The sequence below is a fragment of the Pteropus vampyrus genome, unplaced genomic scaffold (genome assembly GCF_000151845.1).
Source record: "Pteropus vampyrus isolate Shadow unplaced genomic scaffold, Pvam_2.0 Scaffold173, whole genome shotgun sequence".
NCBI lineage: Eukaryota > Metazoa > Chordata > Mammalia > Chiroptera > Pteropodidae > Pteropus > Pteropus vampyrus.
The window spans coordinates 1,330,344-1,341,980 of NW_011888954.1; the positions used below are offsets into that span (position 1 = coordinate 1,330,344).

The 11,637-nt window shown below is 34.9% G+C and overlaps 1 protein-coding gene across 2 annotated transcripts in view; it reads left to right on the top strand.

Annotated features, from left to right (window-relative positions):
* Positions 1 to 11,637, top strand: part of CLIP4 (CAP-Gly domain containing linker protein family member 4) — a 54,398-nt gene that overhangs the window by 34,038 nt on the left and 8,723 nt on the right. Inside the window, exons 12-14 of one of the 2 annotated variants that reach the window (XM_011370742.2) lie at positions 319 to 442; positions 4,784 to 4,845; positions 10,318 to 10,390. In XM_011370742.2, the coding sequence (XP_011369044.1) occupies positions 319 to 442; positions 4,784 to 4,845; positions 10,318 to 10,390 (259 nt within the window). The remainder of the gene's footprint in view (positions 1 to 318; positions 443 to 4,783; positions 4,846 to 10,317; positions 10,391 to 11,637) is intronic. The other variant, XM_011370743.2, reaches the window with a different exon arrangement.

Here is an 11,637-nt window from a genome sequence, read left to right on the forward strand (position 1 = left end):
TCTTCGTCGTTGAAGCTTTTAGATATATTTTGGTCATACACTACTTGCATGACAGCTACTCCTTGCCAAATTTGTGTTTGTGCATTTTATCTTTCTCTCTTAATGTACAGCTCTGCAATTAAGCTTGTAAAATGTTTTTCCTGTTCATTTTTCAACTTCTCAAATTCTATCATTTGAAAGCTTAATGATCATGATGATCTTTCATCATTTCGATCACTTGTGAAAATGCGAAACCATCTAGACTTTGGGTTTGTATAACAGCATAACAGTTTGGGATACAGTGGCAGACGCTTTTCAAATCTACAATTCTCGTTCTAGGATGTTGGTATGGTATAGAGCTCGAGAAACCCCATGGCAAGAATGATGGTTCAGTTGGAGGTGTGCAGTATTTTAGTTGTTCTCCAAGATATGGAATATTTGCTCCCCCATCCAGAGTACAAAGGTGAGGAAAACGGAATTCATGTTTATTCTCGAGAGCTTTTTATAATTTGCAATGGTTTGTAGTTATCATCCCTAATTTTATATTAAAGACGTGCTCTGAGTACAGCGCTTGTCTTCTTTCAAGGGGTTAAACCAGCCACCTTCTTCAGAGAGGAGGCTCATGGAAAGATAAATTTGCTTTGCTGAGGATTTGCAATTTTAAAAACCTCCTTTATTTCTCATTTGCAAACCCTATGAGTATGTGTAGGCTATTAGAAGTGGTGTTTGCAGCTAAGAACAGTGAGAGCAGCAAGCTTAATCTGTCATGCAAACAAAAGTAAAAATGCTCTCTGATTGCTTCAGTCACAGCCTAACTACATTAAATTTCCTGCCAGCAGGCACCCCATTCATTCTCCTACAAACCTAATGGAACCAAAATGGCTTTTTCCTCTGATTTCTTTAGTTTTCAAAAATAGATAAGCAGTAGATCTTTGGGGGAAGCGAAGCTTCAGGGATTTATATATACTATACCTCCTGGGTGTCTCTTAAGATAGTACACTTTTGTACCACCTCACACTAGTTTTAAAAATTAAGTTGAGCAGAAACTAAGTCATCATGAAATTCCAGGTACCATTACGTGGAATGATTTATGTGTGGAGAGAGCTTGGCTTGGTATGTATGCTTTTCAGTGGGTGGGAAGTAGGATGCTGATCTTTAAGTAGGGAATAACGTACATGATATAACCACATTCGTGAGAACTGATCTGTGAGCACAACCTGGAGGTCTCATCCAGTTCACTTCCAACTAGACTGTGACTACCTCCTGGCAAATTTAACAGTTTTTATACCCATTTTCTTCCTCACTTTGTTTTTCATGTGAATACCTATGTATAATTTTTATATTACTTTTCTTGTTGTGTGATGTGCTCGATATAATTCTTATTATTTATGATAGTATAGCATTTAACATGTAATGCTTAGCAGTTTATAAAGTATCCTCAATTAAATGTTTCATTTGATCCTGATAAGTGTTTGGTCAGGTGAGCTGGAATATTACAATAGCTATTACAGACATTTATTGAGCATTTACTAAGTGGCAGGCTCTGCATGGTGCACTGTAGATGGAGAGAGAGAGTTGAGAACTTAATTCTCAAAGCAATCAGTTAGTTCATTAGTAATAAGGACCTATTAATCTCCCTAAACCCAGTGAAGGATTATGATCATTCCCATTTTGCAGGTGAAGAAAAGTTTCACGAGATAAAGTAATTTAACTAAAGTCATATAGCTAATATAGGGGAGAAAAAACTTTTCCTATACCCTCTTAGGCTAGGTAGCTATGGGGTGTGTGTGTGGGGGTGGAGCGGGTTGGATCTATGAATTAAACTGACAGCAGACAGATTAACAGGAGAAAAAGCAACACAAATTTATTAAATTTTAATTTCATATGCATGGGGCATCACAAAAAGAACTGAATACCCAAAGGAGTGGTGAGATCGGAGAGTTTATAGACCGTCTTAATAAGGGAAAGGGAGAGGGAAGAAGGCCACTTACGGGAGAGCACATGACTTTTAGGAAAGATAAACAGGCCTTAGGAAAATGGCTGGGAGATATGATGGTTTGTTACAGGGCCGGCCGGGGGGGGGGGTGAACTAACCCCCCCGGTAAAAAAAATAAACCTGAAGAAAACCCCCGGGAAGGGAATAAAGAAAAAAAAAGTTTTTCCTTTTTTGGGGGGGGCGGGAAGGATCTATTTTAGGCCTATAGAGAGTTCAGAGAAAGCCTTTTCCTGCATTTGTTGATTCTCATAGGTCTTCAGCTCAAAATAAACCTTATGCCAGAGTGGCATGTTTTGGAGTGGCATATTTTGATCTCCTACACTGGTTAATGGTGGAGCTGAACTCAGCCCAGGGTTGTTAATTTGTTGTTGCTTTTTCCTAAGCTCTCGCTTTTAGACAGTTTGCTGGGGTTTTTTTGGTAGTCATTTGACAAAAGTGAAGAAAAAGAGGTTATAGCTAAAAAATAGCACCTACGCGTGCTGGCACTGTTGTAGGTGCTCCATGCGCCCTGCAGCAGCAACCCTGTGGGTCAGGTACGGTCAGTATTCCTATTTCATAGAAGAGGAAAGTTAACCACACAGAGGATAAGTGACAGCTCCCAAGTGGGGATTTGAACCCGGATCATCTAGTATCAGAAGGGGAGCTCTTAACCATTACCCTGCAATGATTAAAACAGGCTCAGTGGCTGTCTGCAGCACCTATGTCTTATATATGATTGATTTGGGAGTAAAATCCATGCCGAATCGCCAGTCAGCCTTCTGGGTTCTCATGTGACTTTGCACAAATCTTCATTAACACATCGCTATAGATTTGTAACAAGTTTTATTTGTCTCCTAGTCCTAAGGACTGGGGTTCTTCATTTCATGTTTGATTACCCAGAGAACATAGTTGTGCATATTATAGGCGCAGTAAATATTGATCAAATCTAGTATAGCGTTTTTTATGCTGTAACAGCTTTTCTTTTTTACTTTGTGAAGCCACTTTCTCATGGTTTCATCTTCTTTTTCTCGCTTTGTTAATGGAGCACATGTTTTCTACTTTGTGTTTCCCTTGCCTTCTATTTGGTCTTCTTTAAGGTGATTCATTTAACAGCAGCCCCCTCTTCTTAAAAGAATCAGGGCTGTCTCTCTAAATGTACTGCTGTTTCGATCCAGCTGTCTTCCTGTCATCTTCTGATTGTCTCATTCATCATCATCAAATACTATTAAGTGTCTTTTAGCACTTTGTGCTGTGCTAGGCATTCTATAAGCAAATAAAACAGACATGGTCCCTGATTTTGAGGAATTTCTAATTTAAACCAGCTTTGGAGCTCTTCAAGAAAAAAAGAATTTTAAACTAGAGACTGCGTGAGGACAGCCTTAAATAAAGGAGTGACCAGTCACAATCTCGCCGTGCATAGAGCTTCTCCCAGATCATAGCTGGCTTTCCACCCCCACTCCCCCACTTTGTATTCAAAAACCGTGCCTCCTGTCCCAGAATCTTTACACGTTATTTCCTCTGCTTGGATGGCTTTCTACTGTCACTCAACTTTCATCTAGTTAATACCTTTTCTTCTGTTAACATGTAAATCAACCAATATTTCTTTAGAGAAATTAAAGAAAACTGACTATTTTCCTTCCTTCCTTCCTTATTTCCTTCCTTCTGCCCAAGTGATCTTCATCAGTGTAGTATTGATTTTCTTATTTTCAGTAATAGATCCTTTTTACTAATGAACTGATCACTGTTAGAATTAAGTTCTCAACTGTCCATCGCCAGCTAATTCAAGCATCTGTCCTTTTCATCCAGTCATATTTTTGTGTTCATCAGTTCATCATTGATTGCTGTATGTTGACTCTCATGTAAAAAAGATACATATGAATTGCAAGATGAAATTGCAAATATTGCAAGAGTTGCAGGATTTCTTTTTTTTAATTTATTTTTTATGGTGACGTTGGTTAACAAAATCCGATAAGTTTCAGCTGCACATTTTAACAATAAGGCATATATATTTACATTGTGTGCTCATTTCCCAAGGTTAGTGTTTTTTTCTGTCACCACATATTTGACCACTTTTCCCCATCTACCTCCCTCCTCTCCCTCCTCCTTCCCCTCTGGAGTTGCAGGATTTCTTGATGGTAACAAAATATGCTGGAGGAAGTGATTGACCTAATGAAAGTTTTGCAGATTTAGGTCAGTAAACAAAAGAAAGAAAATGAGACTGTTAGAATGGGCTTCTTAAATATAAAGAATGATTTGCGTATTAAGAAATAAAGACCAACCTGTCAGGAAAGTGACCTTGATAATTGTACCTAGAGTCAAATATAAAATAAAAAATGTTGAATTGTACGAGCCATACAATTTTTTTCAGAAAAATCACACACACACACACACACACACACACACACACACACACACACACACTTAGGTGATATCTTTTTTAAAATTTAAGAATATGATGTTTTTATGATTATAATATAATATTTGTTAAATTTAATATGAAATAAATTTATTTTTGTATTTTTTAGTTTCATCTTTGAAGATAAAATTCCAAAGAAATAAAGTCAGGTCTCTATTTTTCAGTGAATTCACTTTAAGCTGACTTTGACTATACTAATTATCCTTAGATGACAAGGACCTTTTCTGTTTGTTTATTGCCTGTCTCCAGTGTAGATTGAAGTTCATTCCTGGTTCATAATGATGCTTAATAAATGTTTGTTGAATGAGTGAAATAAGAAATAATCATTGGCGTGAAATCTCAGTAAAGAGCCAGTCTTAAATCCGAAAACCGGCTCCTGGTAATGAGGTTTTCGTTACTTGTTTTCTTCACAGAGTAACAGATTCCCTGGATACGCTTTCAGAAATTTCTTCGAAGAAAAATCGTTCTTATCCTGGTAAGATCACACAGTTTTATGTTCCTTATAATTTTTTCTTTGTTTTCATTTAATGAAGCATTTTATTGTGAAATATATAATGAAATATATATAAATACACACACATACACGCACACGCACACACGAGTGTATGAAACGTATTCATGTGGTTTGTGTAATGGTGAAGCAGACATGTGTTACCTGGCCACTAGCCGAAGACTCTAGAAACCCTTGTGTGTCTCTCTAGCTATCTGCCTTCCTTTTCATACACCCTGTCCTCAGGTTTGAGTCTTGAATTTTATGTTAATTATTCTTTTGATTTCCTTTATATCTTTATTACCCAGATATAGATATATCAATAAATGTTCAGTTTTGAGGTTTTTGCTATTTTGTTATTTAGTGTTCCATTAAAATATATTATTTATGCTATACTTGATGGATATTTGGGTTATATCCTTTTTGTTTGTTTGTTTTTAACTATTACAAAATATGCTATTGTCCTGTTTTGTTTTGTTTTTTTGCTATTACAAAAGCTTCTCTAGGATTGCCAGGCATGGGGTAGCCATACCTTCGGCCTTTCTAGATGGCACCGAACTGCTTGCAGTGCACGTACGTTCTCGTGAGCAGTGGATGGGACTCTCTGCTGCTCCTCACCTCACCACTAGTCTCATTTGGTTTAGAAGCCTTTGCCCATCCGATGGATTTCAGTGGTCTCATTGCTGTTTAAATTTGTGTTTTCCAGATTACAGATGAGGTTGAGCCTATTTTCATGTTTATGGGCCATTTACATTTTCTCTTTTCCAACATCTCTGTTCAAGTTCTTGCTTAGCTTTTTTTTTGGTTGGTTTGTCTTTCTCTTATTAATTTGTAGGTTTCTTTATATATTTTGGACACTAACATTTTGTTGGTTTTGTGTGTCGTAAATATCTTGCCCTTGCCTTTTGCCCTTTTTTAAAGTGTATTTTCTTCATATATTCTGGACACTAATATTTTGTTGGTTTTGTATGTTGCAAGTGGCTCACTTATGTCTTCCGTCCTTTTTTCCTGGTATTTTGATGAGCAGACTTCTTAAATGTTAAGTAGTCAAATAGCAAACCATTATGTTTTGTATATTTTGTCTTAAGAAATCTTTTCCTAAAACAGACATCATAAAAATATTTTTCTATAGTGCTTTCTAAAGGTTTTCTAATTTTGCTTTTCATATTGGTCAGTTTACCTGGAATTGATTTTGCATATAGAAAGGATCTAATTTTATTTTTTCTCCATATAGATAGCCATCTGTGAAAGAGTAATTTGTATAATATCAGTCCTTAAATATTTGTTGAGGTTAATTGTACAGCCTATGGATTTTCACCATTCTAATTAATAGATGTATAGTTGTATCTCATTGTTTTAATTGAAATCCTATAATGACATAACAAAGTACCAAAATGGGGTGACTTAAACTACAGAAATTGATTTTCTCAGAATTCTGGAGGCTAGAAGTCCAAGATCAAGGTGTTGGTTGGCAAGGTTGGTTTCTTCTAAGGCCTCTCTTCTTGCCTTGTGGATGGCTGTTTTCCTCCTATGTCTTCACATGGTCTTTTCCTCTGTTTGTGTCTGTGTCCTAATCTCTTTTTATAAGGACACTTGTCATATTGGATTAGGACCCACCATATGACCTCATTTTATCTTAACTTCCACCTTAAACTGCCACTTTAAAGGCCCTATCTCCATCTATAGTCATATTCTGAGATACTAGGGGTTAAGATTTCAACATACGAACTTTTTTATTTTTGGGGAGACACAATTCAGCCCATATTATATGACTAGGATCTTTGCATATGCTTATTTGCCATTTGTACATCTTCTTTGCTGAGTTGTCCATTCAGGTCTTTTGCCCATTTTAAAATTGTTGTTTTGTTATTGTTCAATTTTAAGAATTCTTTATGTGTTTTAGATACTGATCTTTCTCAGAATGTGTTTGCAAATATTTTCTCTCAACCTGCGGCTTATCTTTTCATTGTCTTAACAGTGTTTATCACAGGGCAGAAGTTTTTAATTTTAATTATATCCAAGTTCCTAATTTTTTCTTTCATGGATCATGTTTTTAGTGTTGTATCTAAAATGTCGTTGCCAAACGCAAGGTCAGTCTGATTTTCTCTTGTGATAACTTCTAGGAGTTTTATAGTTTTGTGTTTTACATTTAGATTTATGATCCATTGAGCTAATTTTTGTGAAAGGTATAAGGTCTGTATCTAGATTTATTATCTTTTTTGCATGTGAATATCTGGGTGTTCCAATACTGTTTCTTGAAAAGATTATGCCTTCTCCATTGAACTGCCTTTGCTCTTTTGTCAAAGATGTCTGTATTTGTATGGGTCTATTTCTGGGCTCTCTGTTCTTTTCCACTAATCTATTTGTCTATTTTCACCAATACCATACTTTCTTGATTACTTTAGCTTTATAGTAAGTCTCCAGGTTTAGTGGTGTCAGTTCTCTGACTTTGATCTTCTCTCTCAATATTTTGTTGGTTATTCTGGGCCTTTTGCCTTTCCATATAAACTTTACAATTTCGGTTCGTTGATGTCCGCAAAATAATTTGCGGGGATTTTGATTGGGGTTGCATTGTGTGTATAGATCAAAGTGGGAAGAACTGATCTCAATATTGAGTCTTCCTATTCATGAACATGTAATACCTCTCCATTTATTTAGATCTTTGATTTCTTTCATCAGAGTTTTATAATTTTTCTCACATAGTTTTTGTATATGTTTTATTAGATTTATACCTACGTTATTTCACTTCTTGGTGTTAATGTAATGGTATTACCTTTATAATAATTCTTTTTACCTTATATTGGCTTTCTTTGGGTTAAGTATTTGCCTAATGTATCTTTTTTGTCCATTGCCTTGTAACCTTTCTGTGTTCTTATGTCTTTGTAATGTTTTCTAAATAGAATATATTTGGGTTTTACTTGTTCTCAAAAAATATGATCTGAAAAGTCTTCATCTTTTAACCTGAGTTAAATAGAATTTTACCTATTTGCATTTATTTTAATTACTAATATATTTGGATTCATTTATGCTATTTCGTTTTCTACTTTTCAATTTTTTATATTTAAGTATTTTTCTTTCTTGACTTCATTTAAGTTATATTTCTACTCCCCTTTCTTTCCATTCCATTCTCTACTTGTATAAAAGTTATACCTATGAATATGTTTCTTAGTAATTACTGTAGGTACTTCGACATACATACTTAGCAAAATCTAAGTTAATTATATTTTACTCTTTCCTAAACGATTGAAAATTTTTAGAAACTGAGTTATTCAGTTTCTACTTTATTTTCCCCCAAAATTTCACATTATTATAATGGCTTTTATATGTAATCAATATTTTTTTATTTTGCTCACATACTTACCAATATCTTTAGTCATTAATCCTCAGAACTTGGGATCATTTTGTTTCTACTTCATGCATATTCCTTAAAATTCCTTTTAGAAAGCATCTGTTGGCAGCAAAGTCTCTCAGTTTTTGTTTGTCTTTTCTAATGATAGTTTTCCTGAGTAAAACTAAAAATTGGTGGAAATTTTAGTTTAAAAGATATTTTCTCCCTGCATATTCGCAATTAATCTGCATACTCACAATTAATTCTACTGTTTTCTGTTTTCTGTCATTTTTTTAAAGAAGTCAGCTCTGAGTCTGTCTGATCCATACTGTTGTGATTTATCTTTTTTTTTGCTGCTTTTCAAGATTTTCCTTTGTGTTCTACAGTTTCACTATGATGTGTCTCGGTGGAGATTTCTTTTGTTTATCTCATTTGGCATCACGAGTCTTCCAGCATCTGGGAATTATTATCCTTGATCAATTCTGTAAAATTTCTTGTTTGTATACTTAAAATATTTTCACCTTTACCTTTCTATTATCTATTTCTGAAGCTCTGATGAGTTGTACAGTAAACTTTCTTACTTTCCTATGCCTCTTTTGTATTTTTCATAATTTTATTTCCCTGGACAGCATTCTGGATATCTTCAGATCTATCTTTCCATTTCTTGATTCTTTCTTCAGCTACATTTATTCTCCTGCTTAATCTAACCAGAGTTTTTCATTATAAAATTTTAATTTTTTTTCTTTTTGCAAATCTGTTTGGTTGTTACTTATTGTCACTTATTTTTCTCATATTTTCAAGTTTTTATTTTATGTCTTTAAACATTTTAAATGTTATCTTTTATTTTATGTTAAATAATTCAATATTTAAAGTCTCCGTAAGTCTGATTCTGCCATCTGTTTCTGTTGAGCCTAACTTATGGCGCCTTTTTTCTTGGTGAGTTTTGTGGTTTATTATTGTGTGATGCCAATTTTACTTGGAATTTAATGTATGGGAATTTTTGAGGCCTGAGTTAGTGCCTCCAGAGATTGCATTCACTTCTGCCAGGTGGCACTGCCAACGTGGGACTACTTTCATTTATATTCTCTGAAATGTTTTTTTTTTTTTTTAATATTAGACAGGTAAAGTGAAATTTGCTTATGATCACAGATTTTGAGGGAGGAAAATTTTGCCTTCTTCTGAGCTTTAAGGTTAACACAAGCCACTTTCCTTTGTCTTTGTCCAGATGGCGCTTCATTCTGTTTTTCATTTAACTTTACACTGAGGATGAGCCGTTTGGGATCCTCACTTTAACCAGGAACCTTGTTAGAATTCCCATTTTGGCTGGCCTCATGCTTTCTGGGTCCTGTGCAGCCGGGAAGGCGGACACCCAAGTCCTCTAGAACTCAGTGGTGTCCCGTGGTACGAGATGGTGGATGGCTTTGGTGCTTGGTTACCTCTCACGGTTTCTCTTTTTTTGGTTTTGGTCTCTTTGAAATTGTGCCTTTTGTGTTAGCTCAACAGTATTTAAAAAAAAAAAAAATTATAGTTGATTTAAAATATACTTGCTTAAATCAAGAGATTCATTCAGCACACCTAGTCAGCCATTAACTGCCAGAACCGGAAATCCCATTCTTTTTAAACACATCTTTTTAAAAATCTACCTTTTTGTGAATTCTTTTATTTTTTTAAATTACTCTGTCATTTGGGATGATCACAATATTAAGCTCTGAAATCTATTATTTAATATTTTATAAATTGGATCTATTTACTGATAGCGTTTTTCAAACCATTTTTATCTTTTTCTTTTTTCATATCAAGATTAAATTTGAGAGTAAAAAGATTCACTTTATCACTATATAATTCAGTTTTATTTGGTTTTAAAGAAATTTTATGATAAAACTTCCAAAAGTTGTGTCATGATCTTAACTTATTCATATCTGTGCATCATTTGTGGGAAAGGTAATGTAAACATTTGTCAAGAAATCTAAATTACTTTTATATTTTGTATGTACTTACTGTCTTTGCTTTCCATTTTCACATAAATATTTGAAATACTGAACATAGATAAATTATAAAAGGTAACTTTTAATAGGGACTGCAAATCTGTGACTTATTTTTCCTCTTCTGACCTTAACTTTCACATTTAGGTTTTAGGAGAAGTTTCAGTACAACTTCTGCTTCTTCCCAAAAAGAGATTAACAGAAGAAATGCTTTTGCCAAGTGAGTATTAAGATTTAGAAAAACATCTTTCACGAGGAACACGGCAGGATTCTGTGAAGGAAGAAAAGTGGAATTTTGTGCCTTTTACATTACTCGGTAGAATTTTAACACTTAGGAGAAAAGGTGTGATGAATACATTGAGAAAAATTCTTTCTGCCTCCTTTGCGAGCTCAATTAGAAATGTCAGCAGTGACTAAGGCAGTGCACTGCACATATTTTCAAAGAGGTTTAGTACTGTTAATAAAAACTGGAGTAATTTACATTTGGTGCTATCATTGAATAGAGTAGGTTGATTTTAAACTCTGTTTACTTAATTAGAGATTTGATTCAATGCGTTTGGCAGTACCTGAAAGAAATGTCAGGCCTATTTGCATAAGGTAATCTTACTGTTATTTAAAAAAAAAAAATACTCCTACCTCATCTTGTAGAGTATACTGCTCAAAATGCTTTTTCGTTTGTTTCTTTGTAGAGAGAATCTCTTTTTCTTTCTCATTTACATTTATCCCCCACCTCCAACACACACACACTTTACTCCCCTTGATAGTTTTCTAAGACTTAGAAATGTTATTACTTTTAGAGAATGTGATGCTCTTCTAGACTGGTTAAAGTCCAGGGGTTCTTTTATCATTTTAAATTGTTCCAATGAACCTATGAACTTCCCTGGGGGTGGGGGTGGGTGTGAGGAACACCTGACTGAGCAGGGAAATGCACATCCACTCTAGTGGGACCCTAAAGCCACTAGAAATTAGAGCCCAAGCACTAGGACTTGACCATCAGCTGAGCAACAGGCAGATATTTATGTAATAACCAGGTGTAAAGTTATTGGGAGGCTCCACGAAGGTCTGAAATTTCACTCGAGAGCCCTGGCTTGTCTTAGGCACTGTCGGGTACTGTTTAGTAGTGTTGGGTGGATTTGTTTTTTTTCCCCCTTCCTTAAAACCTTCTCCGATTTTTAGCATTTTGAAATTGGTCTCCTCACTTGAGTAGCTAAAAGAGTTTAAGGGCAGTAGCTTTATGCTCCAGTCTATTGAAGATTTTCAAGAGTTCTTAGGCATAATGGAAGAAATTACTAAGAAGAGACAACCAGAATATAAAGGATTCTGAAGGGGAAGGAAGAGGTATCAAAATCAGTGTTGAGATGTTGGTGAGTGGAAGAATGTGATACAGAGAAACAGGGAAAGAGAAAAAAATCTGAGTCATGGGAATTATGCGGCAGATATGACTAGGTTCGAGGTGATCTGTTGACA